This window comes from Juglans microcarpa x Juglans regia, chromosome 7S (genome assembly GCF_004785595.1).
Source record: "Juglans microcarpa x Juglans regia isolate MS1-56 chromosome 7S, Jm3101_v1.0, whole genome shotgun sequence".
Taxonomy (NCBI): Eukaryota; Viridiplantae; Streptophyta; class Magnoliopsida; order Fagales; family Juglandaceae; genus Juglans; species Juglans microcarpa x Juglans regia.
The window spans coordinates 2,247,942-2,270,768 of NC_054607.1; the positions used below are offsets into that span (position 1 = coordinate 2,247,942).

The following is a 22,827-nucleotide window of genomic DNA, read 5'->3' on the forward strand; positions in this document are numbered from 1 at the left end:
CAAGAATTATACTTGAAGGGGATGCCAAGCTTGTAGTTGATGAGATTAATAGTGATTCAGGGAAATGGACTTCAATAGGTATGATCATTCATTAGTTGGTTAAGCATGTCCCAAGGAATCTCAATAATGTGGCTTATTTATTAGCTAAGGATGCACTAAAACTCTATGAGGAGAGCATTGTAATGGAGGGAATTCCTCATTGTATTCAAGCTGTCTTGATTTAAAATGAATAAGAATTGTTATTCTTCTTTTTAAACAAAAAAAAAAAGTAGATCTTATTAAAATAATAATAATTTTTTATACACCTTTTTAAAATATGATCTACTTTTTTTTTTATAAAATATTTGCGCATAATATATCTATATGACATATTTACAAATGATTTCTCTTATAAAATTAGACTATAAAACGTTCTGCAACTACCTTTATAAACTACGTAAACTGTTTCAACTTATCAAAACTGTATCTATAAATGACAATGGCGAGAAGAATAATCTAAAAATAAAAAAATAAAAACTCCGGATTTCGACTGTGAATTGAAGGTTAGATTGAAGCCTTGAAGTCTCCATTTCCCTCTTCCATTCGCATTATCCGTTCCTCTAATTTCACATTCCTCCCTCTCTCCCTCTGATCTCTTTGTTTTTGTTGACTTTTCTCTGGGGAGATAGGATGGCTGATGGGACCACGCACTTGCAGTCGCGGTACGTGAAGTTGAAGAAGGATCAAGCACCATTGGAGGAGATCACCCCCGGAGAGCTTAACCAATCCATTCAAGTCCCTCAGGTCCTCCAATTTTTCAAATCTCAATTCTCTTTTTAGAAATCATTATATCTTTTTATTTTTTCGTATATATATGTATTCTACTGAATTCTGTTGATTTAAGTTGTGCGTTTTGGTCGACGGCACGATGTTTTGCTTAGATTTTGATTCTCTGTTTGTGATTGTTGGTTTTTTTGGCGTTGTATCGGAATTTGCTCCTTCTCTGTATGGTTGTCTAGAAAAATGGAAAGGAGTGTTATTTGGGAAACGGTCAAAAGCAATATGTTATTTGTATGGTCAAGCTTTATTATTTCTCGCTCCATTTTGATGTTTTTCTTGCCAGCCGAATATTGAGAGGGCGAGTATCGTGATGAATTGCTGACTCTGTTTCAGTGTTGGTGGATGTAAAATTTTGTGTTTATACTTTATAGTTTAAAGGTGAGATCCTGGAATATGCTATTTGTCTCGTGGAAAAAAGCATTCGACCATGGAGCGTTGATTCTTCGTCTTGAGAATATTATATTTGTAGTGATTTGATTTGTACATACGTAGTTTCCAGTTTCTGTATTTTTTTACTTATAAAAGAAGTTATTGTACTTTTGTATGTGGGCATTGTATCTCTCTCTACCTATAAAAAAATTTAGCGTCAATTTTGCAACTTGCCTACAATTGCTAGATATTATTCTTTTGCACAAACGCCATGCGCAGAGAGAGATGTTTGCTAGAACATTGTATTAACTTTGAATGCTCCACAACAATACACAAAAGCTACGGCTTTGCCTTAAACCCCTAGTCTCCTGCGCCTCCTCTCCCAACGCAAAAGGTTAACATTCCAAAGCAGAGAATGCATGGTTCCATTGCATGGTGTTATCGCTTACAATTTGATTTTTATTGATGAATTATATTTAGTTGCTGATTGCATCTCCTATTTCACAGTTAGTCGTTCATAGATGTAATGAATGTGGTCAACCACTGCCTGAAAGCTACCAGCCACCTGCTGATGAAGATTGGACAACTGGGATATGTGGCTGTGCTGAAGATACTGAAAGTTGTAAGAGCCTCATTGCTGTACTGTTATCGAGCTGGCATTCAAATCTTGACTTTTCATTTATTTTTTCAATCTAATGGAATTCATAATCAATGTTTATGGTAATTCTAGAAGTTGTGCTTGTTGATTGTTAATATTAGATTGGATACATCATTCGCATCGGCAGGCAGTGGAATTTTGGAGATATTAATTTTTCCACTAAATTTTTTTAGATCATAGATTGCTTAGATTTCCGAGCATGCAGTAAAAGGGCTAGAAATGGGAGGAGCGTAACTTCCTTGTGTTTTTTTCATGAATGTTGCTCATTCTAAAATCATTGCGGTTGTTTTGCAGGCTGGACTGGACTTTTCTGCCCATGTGTGTTGTTTGGGCGTAATGTTGAAAATTTGCAAGATATTCCATGGACCAATGCATGTGTTTGTCATGGCATGTGTGTCGAAGGTGGACTTGCACTTGCAGCAGCAACAGCTCTGTTCCACGGTATTGATCCTAAGACATCATTTCTCATTGCTGAGGGTCTGTTATTTAGTTGGTGGATGTGTGGCATCTACACTGGTTTATTTCGACAATCATTGCAGAAGAAATATCATCTCAAGGTAATTTCAATATTCTCTCCATAGTATCTTGAATTTTATCACTGGCAAAAACCTAAAGCCAGATCAGTCACAGTCTTGGAAATCATCTTCATATAATTAGATACTCATGTCTAGTCCACTTATACTTTCAGTTTTTCCACTTGTTACAGTTGGCATGATTTCTTTTCCTCATAATTAATGAGATTCAATTTATTATGTGGAAATGGATAACTTTTGTTAGATCTAGCTTTTCGAATATAGCAAATATAGTTATAACATATATGAGAGTTTTTCCTCTGTTGTATGAATTTATGGGAGATTTGTTTGTTTCACCAGTTTTGATTTAGACTTTTTTCTTTGAATGACTGCTGGGAGAAGTGTGCTTTTTTGTGACTTCTTTTCAAGGGGAGGGTACTACTGAGTTTTTAACAGAAAAGGCTGGTTTGAGGATTTTTGCTTCTGCATTTGGATTTTGGATGTTGTTTCTTTACAATCAGTAACCTCAATTCAGTTGTGGGATCTCTTGAAACTAAAATCTTTTCCTGTTGTTTTGTGTTTGCTTTCGTTTTTTCAATCTGATGATGGTTCCGGTGTGGGAAAATGGATGCGGTTTGTTGGAAAAGTGCAAAGCAGCTGGTTCGTTGTTGAGTTACTTTTTTGTGTGGTTCACACTTGTTAAATAGGAATTATTGGCACATGAACTTAGTTTATATACTCACCAATTTCAAGCCAGAGGGGAGATGTGAAGAGATGAGCTATCCAGGCCTCTTTAGATACATGTAGACATGCAAACAAACCTGTAGCTATATACCCTGATGTGCTGAGTTTGATCATTTGATGAGAAGAGTAACTTGGTCTTGGCCATGTACAGCTTTAGACAACTGATCATGACTTTTTGAGTTCCTGATTTTATTGCTGAATATCCTGAAGTTTCATTTGGGACAGAAAAGCAAGTGGGACTTTCCATTTTCACATGCCATCACCTGTATTTCATAGATGTGCTCATGGATGCGTGCTGACTGGTTATGTTACTTTTCTTTTTTGGCAGAACTCGCCATGCGACCCCTGCCTGGTGCACTGCTGCTTGCACTGGTGTGCCATATGTCAGGAACACAGGGAGATGAAAAACCATTTATCTGATAATGCCGCAGTTAACATGACTGTTGTTAGCCCTCCACCGGTTCAAGAGATGGACACTCGCGAGAACAAGGAGTCCGCACCATCTGCGCCCGAAAATGGCGAGCAAAGCAATTTGGAAATTCAGCCTTTGTAGAATTTTCAAATTTCCTATTATACAGGACTCAAAAATTTTTCTTCCTTCATTTCTGTTACTATTTTTTTTTTTTTTTTAAATGTTTGAATGTAGCACATCAACAATACTGGCTTCCCATCGTAGTATCAATGTAACAATACATACATGTTTAGTTAACGGGGGAGCACCTTGGTTAAAATGGAACAAATAGATGAAAAGCAATAATATCCGTGCTTGCCACAGGCACCATAAACTGTTCTGCCAACAATTATATACAATGTAACATATTAGTTTCATCTACCGAGAACGTTAGATTTTTGTCATTTTCGATCAAAATTATTCTCAGTTAACCATACAACATGGTATTTGTCTTGCCTTTTGGTATTGTTTTTTTTAATCTTGAATTAAACTCGTCAATTACCATGGAGCTTGTCCGAGCTAGGCATTTACGAAAGCAATCGTAAGGCCTCAACGACTTCCGATAGCGTTTGATGTTTAAATTCGGATAGCTTTTACTATATACACACCAGGCAGTGTTTATTTTGTCACAGAAATGACCCCTGATGACAAAACTCAGAAGTAGGAGTCTTTAGGGGTAGAAGCATGCTTTGATCAATGTCTCCTGCAGCATTGACATTCATTGTAGTCGACATCTACTTATCCATGCAAAATCTGTGACCAATTTATTTTTCATTTTTCAAATTTTCATCCAAAGTCGGCAACAGGTTACAAAATGGTGGGAGTGTTCTTCCGTTTGTATTGATAATTTCCTACAACCCGGACAGTTTTCTTCAAATACCTTCGTAATGTGCTTTTGTAAACATACGACCAGGAACTCGTTTCTACAAATGGATGAATTATGTGAATGCTTCACGAAGTTTTGTGGGTAGCTCCAGATCAGGCTCGAACTCGTTAAGCCGGGAAAAGTAGTGCAGCACCATGTCTTCAGACACTCGTTCCAAACTCGGAGGATCCCACTGCATATATTCAAGAAACATGGAAGTTTTACAAATTTAAAGACAATAGGTAGAAATTTATCTAGACATGATTAAACTGGAGTATCGATATTGCACCACTGCCTATATTCAATTTACACGTTTTTTATTCATGAAAATAATATAATCTTGACAATAATGCAACTCCAATTGTCCAAATATGAAGATAATACAAGCAGCTGATTATACCTTTGGTGCCAAGTCCTTTTCCACCATCCGTGCCCTAACACCCTAATGAAAATATATAACAAATGAATTAATTAACATTATCAAATTTTGTTCCACTGAAATTAAATCAAGATATTTTCTACCTCACAAAAGTCTCTTGAAACCTGATTAGATATCCCTTGGAGTGACATTCGGTACTCGCGGATCAAGCACTGATCAAGGGTCTGAAATCTAGCTTCTCGTATCTGAGCCAGTATGTTGGATCAGATCATAATGAAATTGTTTCTCATAAGGGAAAAAACCAAGAAAAAGAGAAGGGCTAAGCCATGAGGATAAGGAACTCACTGATTTCAAAGAAACCTTCAAACTTAATGGTGAGGTTTCTTTAAATCTCCTTAGGGCAGAAATGCACCATGCATCATTTGTTTTACCTGCTTCACTCTCCTGATAAAATTATTTATTTTAAAAGGTCAGTTAGAAATTTTATCCAGAAAATTATAGGGTCTCAAATTTAGAGGAATATATTTTGGATAATTATATAAAGACGATCATATTCGAACTCAACAACTGCAACTCACAAGGCCTAACCTTCAGGTCAGAAACTAAGACCCCAGCACACACTACATATAGATATAGGCAAAAAGAAAAAAGAAGTAAACCAGTTAAAAACAAACTTCAATTATCTACAAATAACATGTACCTCTGCAAAATGCTTTTCAATCCATTGTGAGATAGTTAATAGCTCTGAACTAAATAGAAACATACAGAGAAAAATATGCTTACCAAAGCATCGATAATTTCTTCAACTGTGTCATGGCAAAAAGTTCTATCAAGCATTTCGATCCTAGAAAAAATGGCAGAATAAGTTCAGCAAAGTTAACCCATCCGGTGGACAGAATGAGCATTAAATATTAACACATAAAAGTTCCCTCCAAAGTTAAAATATCGTAGATGGAATAAGCATTAATGTCAAGAGCTTCACCCAAAGTTAATGACATATTAAATGGTTGGTTTTCTCAATTTATAATGAAAACCCATAAGGATGCAGCTTGGCGGTCAAAGAGCGGGCTTGGGATGAGCTGTAAATTTAGACATTCTGGGTTTGGTTCTGCACTAGGAGTTTCTCTGGGATTATCCAATACACAGTTCTGGTAGATAGGATCATGTATCCATTAATCCCCAAGAATGTGCCTTGGTGAGTTCCATGTCATCATAAATATTTATAACTGAATCTCCATCAGGTGGTTTAATAAACCATACCTTTTAACTACACTTTGCTTATCTGGAGAGACAAGGTCACTATATTTTTCTAAAGAAGTTTCAATGACTGAAGGATCATCAGTAACCAATTTTCCAAGTTGTTCTTCAATTAATGGAAGCCTCTGCATTAAAAAAGAAGCAATACATACTAATGTTACATAAGCAAGAAAGATAATTTGAAAAATAAGGATTATCCAACAAACTTAACTGCAGTATGTGCATAATGTGTAGCAAGCCCGCAAGCAATCATTTCTGATCCATTGAGTTTGTCTCCTGTAAGAGCCAAGTACTCCCCTGCGGAAAAAATATATGAAGTATTAAATTTAAACAAAAATAGATGTTAATTAATTATGAACACCAAAATTAATTCCTAATTACATTCTTTGATGAGCAGAAAGTGCCCAAAAAGGTTAATCCCATAAAATACTTGGAAAAAGACATTGAACTAAAGCCACCTAGCTAGTTGTCATATCCAAAATAAGCCTATGATTAGAAGATTTTTCCATTTTAGCATCTACTTCCAGTCTAATAATCGATGAAAGAAAGTCTAATCTTATGGTGGACTTGAACCAAGTGTAGCTCCTTATGCATCGAAAACCAACAGCCATGACTATAGTAAGACTTTGGACCAATTTTAAGGATAAATGAACAACTTTTGCTGCATTAGTAGCATGCCTCTGGTACATGTGGAATCATTTTGTGCAATGAGCCTAAAAAAATCATCACAAGATTCCTAAAGTAATTCACTTAGGTTGCGTTTAGGTAATGAGGTATTTTTAGGTATTTTGTGAATGGTAGTAAAAAAGTAATGAAAAAATAATGATAGAATATTGAATAGTAGTGAAAAGTAATAATAAAATAATGAATAGTAGTGAGGTAATACCTCAGTACACATACTAGGCCTTAAAGAACATTGCTAATCAACTGCCACAGCATGCTTCTAGAAATGAGAAGAAGCAAACTATAAATAAATTTGCACACGCTATTTACTTCCATTCTCCCAAAAAGAAAAGTATTTTAACCCTAAGGGTTGGCTCAAGTGGTCAAAGTCTTGGTCTTGGTGGTATGCTTCCTCTAGGTCTAAGGTTAGAATCCTCTTGGCTGCAAACAATTTCTAAGGGTCATCAGACTGGGGGAACTTCCCCTTGAATTACTTGAAGTGTGCTTGCAGGGAAGCTCCTTGCAGAGGGCCTGTGCATCTCCGGAATTAGTTGGGACTTTGTTCTCAGATACCCGGTGCCAATTAAAAAAAAAGTATTTTTATGTCATTTCAAAGGCTATTTTAAACTTTTAAGTTCATCTGTCCATTATATTTCTTCCAATTCAAGGGAAATCATAAAGATAGAGGCATATTCACAAAAGGGCAGCGAGTATATCACTCAACTTCTTAAAATATTGATATCATCACAGAATGATGTGAGGACAAGAAAGACTTATAAAAACTTCACTTAATGTCTCCAAATCAAACAAACAAGACGCAAAATATTCCATGGTAAGCAAGTAGATTACAAAGGAAAAACTATAATGTACTGCAAGCATACCAAGGTGACCAGGGAGACGTGAGAGGTAAAATGACGCGCCAGCATCTGGGTGGAAACCAATGAGAGTTTCAGGGGTAGCAAAAACCTGTGATTTGGGAGAATGGACTGTTTTTTAACTTCTTGAAGCACAACGTGAACATCAAATGACAGATGTGAAACAAGTAAGAAATTTAACACTTCTCACAAGCACATCACCACAAAAGAACTAAACATATAATTTTCACTACTGTATTTGTATGATAATGAAAGTAGAAGATTGTACTGCTTCATCTCTCAGAAACACGGACCTTTCATTAATGGCAATCATCAAAGCAAATCTGCTGAAATATATTATAATCTATGGTACAAAAGTAATTGCTTGTGACAATACTATCAATACTGATAAACTAGTCTGATGTAGGGAGTGCATTCTAGCTCAAAAGAATTTAAGTCAGTAAGAAAACTATAATAAAGGAACAATCATTAAAACCAACAACTAGAAAAGCGGGAACAGGATAAAAGTAAAAGCAATCTTACTACATACAGTTTTATCAGTTGCAACCCTAAACATCCCAGGGATTGATACTCCAGCCCCACCACCCATGGTAATGCCATTTAAAAGTGCCACCTGCATGGAGATCATTACAGCACTACCATGAACATACCTATTATGATTGGTGTAGCTAAAATTAGACAGATCCATTCATGACTTGGGGACTTTGTTATGATTAGTACACAAGGAAAATACCACACAAACTCTCAAATGCAATATGCACCAGAAAATTTCAACAGATCCAAGTACAGAACCAGAGGAATGCCAGACCACAAAGATAACAACAGGAAGAAAATTTGTTCAACTACTAAAGCAATTTGAGCAAAAGATCAGTACACAGTGTAACGGACCAAGTACCTCAGAGAAAACTCTGCAAAAATCACCATATCAAAGATGTGATTGAAATATAGCACAGACTAAACTGAAGAGTGTACAGTATATTAACCACTAATGCTTCACCAAAAACAAAAACAAAAAGAACACTTACATTTGGCTTCAAATATGTACCTAGAAAGTATATGAAAGTATATAATGTCCTAAAAAATTCCTTGCAATCGTCCATCTTCCCTGCGTAGAAGGAACCAAAGGTCAAAAGTTGAATGGAAACAAGCATCAACTCCAAAACAAGATTCTCGACATAAACAAGCATAGAGTGAACCAAGGGATCTAACCTAGGTTCACCCAACCCCATCCCATCTCCCTCTAATTAAGGTTTACTTTCTCCAAGTCATAAACAATGAAGAGCAAAATTTGGTCATGAAAAATTTATGCGCACAATTTTTCCAGGTAAATCTTAAAATGAAAAGCCAGATGAATTTATTGCCTGTGTTTATGAGATGATAAAGTGTCACAACATCTCCACCAGCACAAAATGCCCGGCCACTGCCCTTCAGAAAATGCAAAACTATGTTTAAGTAGATACTCAGCAAAAAGTCATTGCAACTAAACATTATGATTCAGACTCAAAATATTACATATATATGGATCCAATAACTGTTTCAACATCAAAAGTTTTACCTTCATGGCCACAAAACCAATATCAGGATCATTTTCCCAGCATGTGTACAGCTTTTGCAATCTAGCTCCCTAAAAACCAAAGATACATCATCAAGACACAAATCTTTCTTATTAGTGTCACAGAACAACACAAACACTATTTAAGAACACCAAAAGATAAAAAACTGAGCCACTAGGGAGCAAATTTAAGCTATATAACTCTGCATAATAGTGGCCAACTGAACACTGTAAAGCAATGATGAAGGTAATACTCGTACTTGAACCAATTGGAGGACATATAACAATAAAGATACAGAGAATTACGTGCTAAAGACAATCATACAGAACGGTTCTCAACCAAACACCAGAAGAACAAAGACCCAGATATTAATTCCTTCAATTGAACCAATTGAATATCAGATAACACCTGAATTTCAAGGTTTACACTTTGGGGCCCAACCCAAGAGCCAAGAACTCGCAAAGAAACCCGTTTATCCAATCTAATTGAGATAAGATAAGTCCATTTTAATAAAAGGCTCAGAAACACTTGCACAAGTATACGGAAAAATGACCTAACAAAAACAAGTATATGAAGAAATGGGAGCACATACCATTGCGGTACTCAGAGCATTTAGCACCGAGGGTCTGTTCAGAATCGCTGTTCTGGACCAAGGTTTGCCCTCAACCAATACCTGCAGAGAGAGAGAGAGAGAGAGAGAGAGAGAGAGAGTTATGGTTTGGATTAAACGGAGGGAACAAGCGAATGGGTAACCAAGAAACAGACTTGGTCGTCAAGATCATCGATAACAGCACTGTCCGGAAGAGAGCAGAGGGCTCTGTATTTGTTGAGGAATCGAGGAAAGTGAGGATTGCGCCTCAGCAATAAGGCTGCCTTAAACCTCTGCATCACCTTCCACTATCCCAATGGCTCCCTACTCTCCTGTGAAGAAGGTTAATATGACAGCCTTTGGAAAAGGGAAAAAATATGTTTCGTAAGATTTCTTCCTTCTGTAAAAAGTTTTGTTAGAGGAAATTTTTAATTCAATTTCACTGTCTTTTTCTTTAATTATCTAAGGGTTATACCATATTACATCCTTAAATTATCGTCTCTTTTCCTACCCCTCAAATTATCAAAGTTATTCTGACATTTTTTTTATAATTTAAATATAAATCGAGATGGAAGTTAAAATTTAAATAAAATATTATAAAATATTATTTTTTATATTTTATTTATATTTAAAAAAATTATAATAACAAAATAAAATAAGAAAGAGGATGAGATAAAATATTTTTACAATCCAAACTGCCTTAATCATTTGATTATGATATGACGGTCAGGATTATGATAAGTGACTATTAACTCAACCAGGAAGAAAGAAAATTGTTAATTAAAAGTTATAATTCAAGATACAAATAGTTGATTTTAGCAGTCTTGGATGTAAATTTAGAAAAGAAATTGTACTTTAGGACGTAATCATTTGTTTAGTTTTTAACGTTGTAGAAGCTAACATGGAAGGGTTGTGAATTCAAAATCTCAAAGCACGCCGATCCAAAAGTCCAACATCCCTTTTATGTATGGTAATTGTGTGTCGTTGCAGTCTAGGCTGCGTCTAAATATTGAATTCAATTGAATTGAGTTGAGTTAAGATTATAAAATATTATTTTTTTAATATTATTATTATTTTAAAATATAAAAAAATTAAATTATTTATTATATTTTTTTATTAAAATTTAAAAAAATTATAATAATAAATTGGGATGAATTGAATTTAATTTCGAAATATACCCATACTCATTATGAAAAAGTCTTCAGATCAACCCCTGTTTGACTGCATCCCAACACACACTTTACGTGTCATTTTCACGTTTCCCTCTCTCACAGACTCAGTTCACAACAGACCCATTTGAAATGAGTTTGAAATGAGTTTCCTCTCCCCCACGTCGCCCAGCTCTCTTCCCTCCCCATCGCCATCTTTTTTTTTTTTTTTTTGATTTCCTTCCTCATCTCTCTCTGTTTCAACCCACTAGAAGAAGTGAGAATTTGATCTTCTACAACTACCCGCGTCGCCAAGCTCTCCTCCCTCCCCATCGCCATCTTCTTTTATCTTTTATTTCATTTCCTTCCTCATTCGCTGTCTTTGTTTCAATCCACTTGAAGAAGGGAGAACTTGATCTTCTGCCACTAGCTCTAGTCAAGCTATATTCTTCTTGATGTTTTTGGGTATTTATTAGAGCTTAAAGTTGGATATTAGTTTAGAATCATATTATCCTCTTTTTGTTGGTATTTTTCTGCGACTTCGTGTATCTCTTGGTTTCGACTTTGCAAATTACAGGAGTTTTTGTGAGCGTTTGATCGACAATCAATGATTATTCATGATTTTTAGGTATGGCTCTAATTACAAGCATAAAAAGTCCTAATTAATTCTGTTTGGTTTCCAAGAAAATGCAGTATAAGAAAATAATTTGAACTTCTGAAGTATAGATTATTTACCGTTTAGGACCAAAGAAAATGATAAATTCTTGATTAAACAAAATGCAGCTCTAAGCTGAGTCGATAATTCAAGATTTGATGGTGAAACTGGAACAAAATTCACATAAAAGAAACCAATAGAATTGAACAAAAAAAAACTGAAAGGAAGAAAGCAAAAGCTTCAGCTGCGAATTTGGAGAGGGAGATGCTCACGAGATGGGCACGATTTTGAAGAAGCTTCTTGGGTTCGATTTCGAAGATAGCCTCAAAGAGGAGCTGTAAGTGGAAGAGAAGCTTTAGAACAAAATCCCTCTTCAGTATGCACCGTTTCGCACGTCTGGAAGGAGCACAATTTTCATCTTCATCAACAAGTCCGTGCGCACCGTTTCATAGATAAAAAAAAAAAAAAAAAAAATTACAGGTAAGGTGTGCTACGGATCAGCAGTGAATAGGGGCTGATCCGTAGAAGAACTCTACTGATTATAATCATCGTACTTAGCTATATCCTCGATTGCCGTCACTCTTCAATCCTGCTTTCTTGGTGTCCCCACTTTCTTTTTCTATATATCCACCATTGTTCCAATTTTCATTATCATCGTCACCTTCGCTCTCTATCTCTTTCTCTGCAAGCACCATTATTTGCAACAATGGCGAAAACCCCAGTTTGGATTCCAGTCACTGCCAGGTACAATTCTTTTCTCATTACATGACTTTATTTTCAATGTTCTATCTTTCTGGTAGCTGAGGATATGCAGGAAAATGAGGAAATTTGTGATTTTATATCTGAGATCATTATTCTTCATTACGAAACCTCCTCTCGGCTAAAGTCTAGGCCAACCGTTTAGATTGATTGATGTGGTTTGAAAGGTGTTTTTCTCTCAAGGAAAGCTTCAAACTTTAGATACAAATTTCTTTTAAGTTCCTTTAGGCCTCGTTTGTTTTTTTAGATGAGTTGATATAAAAGTTGAAAGTTGAATACAATATTATTAGAATATATTTTTTTAATATTATTTTTATTTTGAGATTTGAAAAAGTTGAATAGTGATTTAAAAAAGTTGAATTGTTTATTATATTTTGTATGAAAATTTGAAAAAGTTGTAATGATTAGATGAGTTGAGATGAGATAAGTTAAGATTAACTGTGAAAACAAACGAGGCTTAGTTTTCTTTGGAAACAAACGGAAGCATGGGTTCTTTTCTTTGGATCGAAGAGATCTCTTATTCTGCATTTCTTGCTGAGTGTGTGACAGAGTAAGGTATTGCTCAATACTCAGTGCATTTCATTGATGGTTTATAAGGTATTTATACAAAGTAAAAGAGAATAAAAGTAGTTAAAAGTACTGCAGAGAATCCAATTGTCTACAATTCATTCTAGAAGGTTATTTTTCTGTACATGTGACGTAGCACTATCATCTGTTCTAATACTATCATATATTCTAGCATACGCTCTCAAGTCCAATGGGATGGACAATACATTGAGACTTGTCCGAAATCTGAAGAAATGTTCTGAAACCAGTGGCTTTGTAAATATGTCTGCTAGCTAATCTTTTGAACTGATGTAGGAAACATGGAGTGTGTTGGCAGCAACTCAATCACGGACAAAGTGAAAATCAACGTCCATGTGTTTGATTTTTGAGTGGTAAACTGGATTTACAACCAAATAGGTGGCCCCAATGTTGTCACACCATAAGGTTGGGGCCTTAGATAAAGGAATACCAAGCTCACAAATTACAATTTGAAGCCAGATTACCTTGGCAGCAGTTGAAGCAAGAGACTTGTACTCAGCCTCTGTACTTGATCTCGCAACTGTTCTCTGTTTTTTCTAGCCCCAGGAGATGAGGTTTTTTCCAAGGAAGATGCAAAAACCTCCAGTAGAACAACGATCATCTGGGCGGCATTCTGCCCAGTCCGCATCAGAGTATGCATGCAAAGTAAAAGGATAAGTATTGGAGAAGAACAGACCAAAATTGATGGTGGCCTTGAGATGCCGAAGTATTCTTTTGACTGCAATCCAGTGAGGCTGTTTTGGTGAGTGCATGAACTGACATACTTTGTTTACGGCAAATGAGATGTCAGGTCTTATGAAGGAGATATACTACAAACCTCCTACTATGATACATAACTATTGATCATCTTCATGATTTGGAGAGTCAAACTTGGACAGTTTTAGGAAAGTTGCCATGGGAGATGGCATGCGCTCCGCATGAAGCATTTTGCTTTTGGTGAGAAGGTCTTTGATGTATTTACTTTGAGACAGTATGATGCCATTTTTCAAATAGTCAACTTCTAATCCAAGAAAAAAAGACAGGGGCCAAGATTTTTTACTAGAAGGTTCACTCCCAAATCAGAGATAAATGAATCAATGGTAGAAGAAATGGAGGATGTGATTACTATATCATCTACGTAAATTAATAGGTAGATGCATGTATCACCATGGTTAAAGATGAAAAGGGATGGATCATCTTTGGAGGTAGTAAAGCCATAACCTACTAACCAAGAACTCAATTGGGTAAACTAAGCCCTTGGGACCTGTTTAAGGTCGTAAATGGCCTTATGAAGTTGACATACATAAGTGGGATGAACATGGTCAATATAACCCTGAGGTTGTTGCATAAAAACAGTATCAGTTAAGGAACCATGAAGAAAAGCATTGTCAATATCAACCTGTCGCAGGGGCCATCCTTGAGCTACAACAATGGCAAGGATCAAACGGATGGTGGGCGACTTGGCAACAGGGCTGAAAGTTTCATCATAGTTGATCACAACCTGTTGATGGTAACCTTTGGCAACTAATCTAGCTTTCTTCGTTCAATGGAACCGTTTGCTTTCAATTTTGTGCGATAGACCCACCTGTATCCAAGGATGTTAGAAGAGGGATTGGGTGGAACTAAAGTCCAAGTATGGTTCTGGGTGAGGGTAGAAAATTCTTTGGTCATGGCATCACGCCATTCGGGAAGTTTAGAGACCATGGAGAAGCCGATTGGGTTATCCGACATAGTAGCAGTGGTGGTGAAACAACTTCGTGATGGGTAAGGCACAGTACCATCTGTGGCAATTCGAGGACATGAAGAATGTGTGTGAGAGTGTAATGATAGGGGAACGAGGAGGGACTAAAGCCGAAGTTGGGTGTGAGACATGGAAGGGATGGAAAGGAGGAACATGAATCGGAGAGGAAGATGGAGTAACTCAAATGACAGGGGATGAAGTAGATGAGGAGGGAGGTGAATGTGTTGAAGAAAATGAGTTGGATGGGCTAGACCCTGGGCCAAGAATGGATGATGAGAAGAGAGGAAGGTGGGCATGAGGAATGGCTTGAGAGGATAAAGGAGGGATGGCCCGTGATTTTGAGAAAGGAAATGAGAGTTCATCAAATTTAACATCACATGAGATATAGAGTTTGTGAGTTGTAAGATCTAGACATTTATGTCCTTTGTGATTGGCTATGTAGCACAAGAATAAACAAGATTTAGACCGAAACTACATTGTTTTTATTATATGGCCTTAAATTGGACCAACACTGGCATCCGAATACTTTTAAAAAATTGTAATCAGAAATACGATGATGAACCATAAAATTGAGGGATTTATTTTGAAGGGTCGAGTTGTGTAAAAGATTAACTAAATAGACTGCAGTTTGAAATGCGTCATCACAAAAGGTGAGAGGCAGTGAGGCATGGGCCAAAAGAGCAAGCCCAGTTTCTACAATGTGCCTGTGTTTACATTTGATGAGCCCATTTTGTTGGTGGGTATGAGGGCACGAAAAACGAAAAGCAATGCCTAGTTTTTGACACATAGGAGTAAGTGGTTTAAATTCACCACTACCGTCGGTTTGAAGTGTAATGAACTTTGTATTGAAGAGACGTTCAACATAAGGCAAAAATGAATTAAAAATATGAAAAACGTCCAATTTTAATTTCAGAGAAAAAAGCCATATGTAACGTGTATATTGGTCCACAAAAGATATATAATAGCAAAACCCGTTACAAGAAATAAAGGGAGTTGGGCCCCAAAGATTTGCTACAATTAATTGTAAGGGCCGTGTGTAAGAGGCCCGACTTGTACTAAAGGGGAGTTGGTGACTCTTTGCAAGAGGACACGTAGAGCACTGAAAAAAGGGGTCTCTGTGCGAAAATTTCAAATGGTTGGTGTGCAAGATAGTTGAAACAAGCTGAAGAGAAGGGTGACCTAATCTTTGATGCCACTGAGCTACCGAAGCGCGTTCGCCGAGATGAGTGGATGGACACGAAGCAGGGGACGTCGCAGAAGGGATGACATAAAGGCCATTACGGGTTGGACTTATGAGGAGGCTCTTCCTAGTCGTTTTGTCCTTCCCAGAAAAATGAGAAGTATGAAATTCAAAGAAGCAACAATTATCTTCACAGAATTGACAAACAGAAACTAAGTTTTTTTGTGATGGACAATACATGTAAAATATTATGATGAAGAAATGAGGAATTTGAGTTGAGAGATGAGTCACTGAAATGCCCGATGGGAAGATTCGAGCCATTACCCACACATATTTGTTCACCACCATGATACTGCTCGGATGAGAGGTTGAGGTTGCGGAGGTCATTTGTAATATGGTGGGTTGCAGCGGAATCAGGATACTAGGTGGAGTCTGAGAAGGAGCTTGGTGTTGTATGGTTGGCGGAGAACGAAGGTGGAGCCTCAAGTTGATATGCATGGTCAAACCGATAGAGACACTGCAGAGCTATATGACTAGTTTTGTTTCAAACCTGACAAGTGGGACGGGTAGAGATAGAAGGTTCGAAGGGAGCCTGAGAAGCAGGGGAAAAGGAACGATTGCCACGAGAAAACTAGGCAAATCGACCTTTGCCACTACAACCTTGGCATCCACCTCGAAATGAACCACGCCCTTGCTGATTACGACCACCAGTAGCAGAAAAGTGGGCAGTGGGCTCAATAGATAAGGGGGAGTTTATGGTGGAATGGGACATGCGACCTTCATGGAGTAAAAGCAGTTGATAGAGTTCAAGGGAGGAGATGGGTTCAGCACGAGTAGTGACTGATGTAAGAAAGGATTCATAAGCCGATCCAAGGCCAGTTAACAAGTAAGTTACGAATTCTTTATCGGGAAGGGGATGACCAGTAGTTGCTAAAATGTCTGCAAGAGAACATACTTTGGCAAAATAATCAGTAATTGATTGGGTACCTTGAGTGAGATTGGTTAATTGGAAACGAACATGAAATTCTTTGGCCTGAGAATGGGAAGCAAACATGGTTTCCAATGATAACTAGAGTTCTCGAGAAGTTGTAAAGGAGAGGACATGACCAATGATAGAGTCGGAAAGAGAGGAAAAAAATGATACTAAGAACAAGTTGATCGGTTCATTTCCATGAAGAAAAATTTAGATTAGGCTCAGTTGAGTTGGGTAAAAACTCAGAGGGAGGGGAGCGAGAGCCATCAATAAATTGATAAAGATCCTGACCTCGAAGATAGTCATTGATCTGAACTTTCCATAATGTGTAATTTTCAGTAATTAACTTGGTGGTGACAATGTGGGAGAAGGAGGCAACGGAGGTGTTTGGGGAAGGAAGGGGTGGGTTGGACAAGGCCATGGAATTGTGCGACAACTAGTCTTGCTACTCTGGTACCATGACAGAGTAAGGTATTGCTCAATACTCAGTGCATTTCATTGATGGTTTATCAGGTATTTATACAAAGCAAAATAGAATAAAAGTAGTTACAAGTATTGCAGAAAATCAATATCAATTGTCTGCAATTCATTCTAGAAGGTTATTTTTCTGTGCATGTGTCGTAGCACTATCATCTGTTCTAGTACTACCATCTATTCTAATAGTGTGTTCGTTACCTGAATGCCTTGTTGGGGTATATGTGGAGACTGGTTTTGGAGCTGAAAAAGTGTTTGCTGAAAGTTAGCTCGAGCCAAGTTGGCTCGATGTCGCTCGACATACCGCTCAAGCAAAGGCAAGTCAGAGAAGTTCGCTCGAGTCGCGCTCGACACTTCGCCCGAGCGAGACGCAAACCCTAGTGTTTGCTTGACCATCGCCCGACACTCCGCTCAAGCCAATGTTCATTTGGCTGTTCGCTCAAGTCGCGCTTGACACTCCGCTCGAGCGAAGTACGCAGATTTTGCCATATTAGGTTTCCAGCGCCACTCACTATATATTCATCATATTAGACTTGTGTTGGACGGCCTCAAGCATATTTAGAGAGAACAATTGTCTAGTGAGTGCATATTGTGTGAGAGAGCAAAAAGCCCTAGAGAGTGTGAGTTGAGATTGAGTGATTGTAATCTCCTCTGGTTAATAAGATTTCTGCAGCTCCTGTAGACGTAGGTAATTTGCCGAACCACGTATATTGTGTGTTGTGTTCTTGATTGTGTTGCTTTTACTTTATTTGCCATCGTTGGTGTGTGTGCTTTGCATGGTATTTCACAATAACTGGTATCAAGAGCCAAGGTTGGATCTGAAGGAGAATGATGGCTAGAGATAAAGTAAACGCACCCGAGATTGAGAAGTTTGACGGTACTGATTTTGGATACTGGAAGATGCAGATTGAGGATTATTTCTATAGGAAGAGGCTCCACCTTCCACTGTTGGGAAAGAAGCAGGAGAGCATGACTGATGCTGAGTGGATCCTGTTAGATCGACAGGTTCTAGGTCTTGTTCGGCTGACCTTGTCCAGAACAGTGGCACACAATGTCAGTAAGGAGAGAACCACGATGGATCTCATGGCGACTTTGTCAGGTATGTATGAAAAGCCGTCTGCGAACAATAAGGTGCACTTGATGAAGAAATTGTTCAATCTGAAGATATCTGAAGGTATGTCTGTAGCCCAACACTTGAATGAATTCAATAAGATCACAAATCAATTGTCTTCTGTAGAGATTGAGTTTGATGATGAGATCAGAGCATTGATTTTGTTGGTATCGTTGCCAAATAGTTGGGAGGCCATGAGGATAGCTGTGAGTAGTTCAGCCGGCAAATCAAAACTGAACTATGATGACATACGTGACATGGTACTTGCTGAAGAAGTACGTAGGAGAGACTTTGGTGAGTTCTCGGGTTCAAGATCTACCCTGATTGTTGACAATAGAGGCAGAGGACATGGCAGGTCAAGCTCCAAGAGTAGGGGAAATAGCAAGATGAGATCTAGGCAGCAGATCACGTGCTGGAGTTGTGGCAAGCCGGGCCACATCAAGAGAAACTGCAGGAATCAAGAAAGTTCTGATGATGATGCTGTGAATGTAGTGGCAGAAGAAATTCATGATGCCTTACTTCTTGCAGTGCACAGTCCGATTGATGATTGGGTGTTGGATTCAGGGTCTTCATTCCATAGCACTTCACATCGAGAAATTATGCAGAATTATGTTGCTGGTAGTTTTGGGAAGATGTATGTGGCTGATGGAGAGGCATTGGATGTAGTGGGAGTGGGTGATGTGCATATCACACTTCCAAATAGGAGCGTGTGGACTTTACAGCAAGTCAGACATGTTCCAAATCTGAAGAAAAATCTGATCTCTGTGGGACAGCTTGATGACAACGGTTTTGGAGTGGCGTTCTCTGGAGGAACTTGGAAGATCAATAAGGGTGCGCTGGTCTTAGCGCATGGTAAGAGATCTAAGTTTTTGTATTTGATATCAGGATCCAGTGATGTGCAGGGAAATACAAGAGTGCAAAAAGGCAGGCTTGATCGTGCGAAACATGTGAGGAAGCCAAAGGGAGTCAGCTTTGTCGTTCCTCATGAAAGTCTGAGAAAGTTGGCTAAGGTTGTCAAGATCGATTTGAGACCGGATACTTCTAGTGCAGTGGGAGTTGTGAGTAGCCCTAAGGGCAATGTATGTGAAAGACTGAAGTCGGGCTTGACTTCAGTGCGTCTTCTAGCTTGAAGACGGGAGCTGTGAGCTGCAGAGATGATAGGGCTTGGCTTGAAACAGTGGCTGGTATGTGGAGACCCAGTCTCCAAGTGGGAGATTGTTAGGGTATATGTGGAGACTAGTTTTGGAGCTGAAAAAGTGTTTGCTGAAAGTTGGCTCGACAGTTGGCTCGAGCTAAGTTCGCTCGACGTCACTCGACAGACCGCTCGAGCAAAGGCAAGTCAGAGAAGTTCGCTCGACACTCCGCTCGAGCGAGACGCAAACCCTAGTGTTCACTTGACCATCGCCCGACACTCCGCTCGAGCTAATGTTCATTTGGCTGTTCGCTCAAGTAGCGCTCGACACTCCGCTCGAGCGAAATACGCAGATTTTGCCAGATTAGGTTTCCAGCGCCACTCACTATATATTCATCATATTAGACTTGTGTTGGACGGCCTCAAGCATATTTAGAGAGAGAATAATTGTCTAGTGAGTGCATATTGTGTGAGAGAGCAAAAAGCCCTAGAGAGTGTGAGTTGAGATTGAGTGATTGTAATCTCCTCTGGTTAATAAGATTTTTGCAGCTCCTGTGGACATAGGCAATTTTCCGAACCAGTGTTATGTTCTTGATTATGTTGCTTTTACTTTATTTGTCATCGTTGGTGTGTGTGCTTTTCATAGTATTTCACAACAGTGATTTCCCATTTTTTCTAGACATGGAAATAGTTCATCGGGTTCAGCATATATTATGATTCTGTTCAACAAGGCAAATAGGTTAATGCTGTTGTTCGAATGATGGAAAGGGGATCAAGTTAGTCCCTGATCAGCCAGTGTTTCTGCACTTGCTTGGTATTGAACCTGCAGCTGAAGCCTTGAATGGGGTGAAAATGGAATTGATTGATGCTGTCTTTCTTCTACTGAATGGCGTTCCTCGTAACTTGAGAGTTGAGAGCCAACTCAATGTGGATGGAATTATTTCCATCCTTGAGATTTCTTATATCATTTAAGGGATGTGGTTCAACTGGTGTGGTTGCCACCACAGTTTTATCGAAGGATCAGAAAAAAATGGGTTTGGACCTCCTGCGGGAATGATTTGGAAGTGACAGATGCAAGCTATTCTTTGAAGCAAAAAATCCAAGATTTCATAGAAGAAGGAAAAATCAACGTGGTGGATGAACAGGAAGCTCCTAAGAGCCCCAACGATAGAATCACTTAGCAAAGTCCTATCTGTCATGACGTATTTTAATTTTTGCCCGCATGAAATTAATTTTATATTTAATTCTTCATGACGTATTTTATGAGCTCAAGAAAGGTGTAATATCTGTCATATCGGAACTAATGATGACATAATATTTATATTTGTGTATGCCTGTGCTTGACTTTTAGATGCAAGATTAGTGTTTTCCTGTGTGCTATTACTTGAGTTTTTGGACATAAGATTTTGCGGAGATGTGCGAGAGTTTTAGGTGTAAGATTGGTGCTTTCCTGTGTGCAAGTGCTTGAGTTTCAAACATAATTTTTTATTTGTCATGATTCAAGAACACGCTAGCCACATCTACACAATATCCTAAACGAGCTAGTCATTAATAGTGCTCCCTATAACATTTTATAACTCAAATCCATTTATTATACAATCAATGCAGGACTAAGCAAAACCCTTTTGTAACTCATCACCCACACATTTCAGGTATCATACTAAATGTCTCCTACAACCCTCTTGACACTCATTTGAAATGTAGTAGTTAACCTTCATTTTTGTGGGCAAGTAACCTTCATATTTTTATCTTTTTGTGCATATATGGCCACATCTGCTTTGAACTAATGATATCCATGAAGTTAAGATTAGATTTAGCATCCCCTGTTCTGTTGTTATTAGCATGTAACTTTGTTTCAATATTCCATTCAGTTTCTCACTATGACTTTTTATACATAATCATTGGCATACCCACTGGTTTTATTTCACCATTTAGAGAAAATTGTCTGAAATTGAAGATATTTAATTTTGTTTCTATTGATCCTCTCAAGCCTCGTGTGTCTTTGTATAAAGTTGAAAGCCAGATCAATTACGATATATTCATTGAAATCCAGATCACATTCGTCTGACTAAGATCAGTAGAGTGAAGTTTTAAAGGGTTGTTTTCCAGTCAGATTGTTAATAAGAGTTTGCTAATTGATGCATTTTAATTGGTTTTGTCATGCAGGTGCTAGTTGTCGCCAACCCAGCAAACACCAAGGCACTCATCTCGGAAGAATTTGCTCCTTCTATCCTCAAGAAAAAAACATCACATGATTTATATGACTTGATCATAACAGAGAATTAGGCCAAATATCTGAGAGGCTAAATGTTCATGTTAGTGACATCAAGAACGTAATCATCTGGGGCAATCACTCTTCGACTCGACAGTAACAATGCAACTGTCACCACCAGCAGTGGAGAGAAACCTTCAGAGAACTTGTCACTGATGATCATTGGTAGCTCCAAATAGCCAACATGTTTACTTATTGATTCTGGTTTGATATGTATGAATCACTTGGAGGTAGTTTGTTCCAGTATCAGATTATCGGTATCTCTCGCATGGGGAATTGGGCTCTCTTTGGGTTATCACTTATCACACTGTCTTTTAGATAATATTTGGGGTGTCGAGTCTTGTCTACGTACCCATGTACTGTACTTGATGGATCCCAGTTTGTAATATCTAGGTGGTATTGATTATTCAAACTTGATTGGAAAATTTTAAAGTTGTAATGCATTGCTTGATGTATAAGTGTCATACTTTGACTGAATTCATACACTTAAAATCCTTTCAGTTCAAAAGTCATGGAAGAAGTGTGTTTCATGAAAGTAAAATCCCAGTTTTTTTTTGGTTTTCATAGGTTAGAAAGAGTTCATCACCAATGTGCAGCAGCGTGGGGCAGCCATCATCAACGCACAGAAACCATGAGTGCATTGTCTGTTTCGAGTACTGCTTTTGGTCATATACGTGATTGGACTTGTGGGACTCCCAAAGTTCATTTTTCTTGTTTGACGGCATTCGATCTTGTAGAACTTATTGCTTCAGTATGTATGCATGTCTGCATATACGCCAAACTTGTATACTTCCTAGTGTTGAATGGGCCAATAATTAGGACCTTGACAATGTTAATCTCACCTAACTTGTATGTATGTATATACAGTACCTAACTTGTATGTATGTATGCATGTATGTCAAGGAGGATCATTAGCTCAAATCTATTTCTCCTACTCTTCATTTTCATACTCATTCAAACAAGAGAAAAATATACTTAGTTCATGTACTACATAACGGTGAAGAGAAGAACAAGATACTCTAGTACTGTGATTGAGGAAGTTATAGTCTATCCTGTGGCAGTAACCTCACCTCGAGTCCCCAAT

At 38.0% G+C, this 22,827-nt stretch overlaps 2 protein-coding genes across 2 annotated transcripts; one reads left to right on the top strand and one right to left on the bottom strand.

The window, feature by feature from the left end:
* The first annotated feature begins 434 nt into the window (after window positions 1-434).
* Window positions 435-3,887, top strand: LOC121241679 (cell number regulator 6-like). The gene is made up of 4 exons (XM_041139552.1): window positions 435-783; window positions 1,696-1,810; window positions 2,141-2,403; window positions 3,431-3,887. The coding sequence occupies exons 1-4, from the start codon at window positions 670-672 to the stop codon at window positions 3,653-3,655; spliced, it is 717 nt and encodes a 238-aa protein (XP_040995486.1). The 5' UTR covers window positions 435-669; the 3' UTR covers window positions 3,656-3,887.
* Window positions 3,888-4,319: 432 nt separating this feature from the next.
* LOC121241576 (3-hydroxyisobutyryl-CoA hydrolase-like protein 1, mitochondrial) lies at window positions 4,320-10,113 on the bottom strand. Its single transcript, XM_041139397.1, has 14 exons — window positions 9,911-10,113; window positions 9,738-9,818; window positions 9,148-9,216; window positions 8,954-9,017; window positions 8,618-8,697; window positions 8,122-8,205; window positions 7,599-7,683; window positions 6,266-6,351; window positions 6,058-6,179; window positions 5,581-5,641; window positions 5,143-5,241; window positions 4,941-5,042; window positions 4,819-4,860; window positions 4,320-4,611 (listed from the first exon to the last, which is right to left on the bottom strand). The coding sequence occupies exons 1-14, from the start codon at window positions 10,031-10,033 to the stop codon at window positions 4,492-4,494; spliced, it is 1,218 nt and encodes a 405-aa protein (XP_040995331.1). The 5' UTR covers window positions 10,034-10,113; the 3' UTR covers window positions 4,320-4,491.
* Window positions 10,114-22,827: the final 12,714 nt, after the last annotated feature.

Bases quoted from the DNA above. Each gene is read 5' to 3' on its own strand.
- LOC121241576 (XM_041139397.1), bottom strand. From the start codon at position 10,033: ATGCAGAGGTTTAAGGCAGCCTTATTGCTGAGGCGCAATCCTCACTTT. The intron at 9,018-9,147 runs GTAAAACTTTTG...CATTTTCTGAAG, and splicing joins TTGGTTTTGTGGCCATGAAG to GGCAGTGGCCGGGCATTTTG. The intron at 4,861-4,940 runs GTAGAAAATATC...TATTTTCATTAG, and splicing joins TTTCAAGAGACTTTTGTGAG to GGTGTTAGGGCACGGATGGT.
- LOC121241679 (XM_041139552.1), top strand. From the start codon at position 670: ATGGCTGATGGGACCACGCACTTGCAGTCGCGGTACGTGAAGTTGAAG. The intron at 1,811-2,140 runs GTAAGAGCCTCA...GTTGTTTTGCAG, and splicing joins TGCTGAAGATACTGAAAGTT to GCTGGACTGGACTTTTCTGC. The intron at 2,404-3,430 runs GTAATTTCAATA...CTTTTTTGGCAG, and splicing joins AGAAGAAATATCATCTCAAG to AACTCGCCATGCGACCCCTG.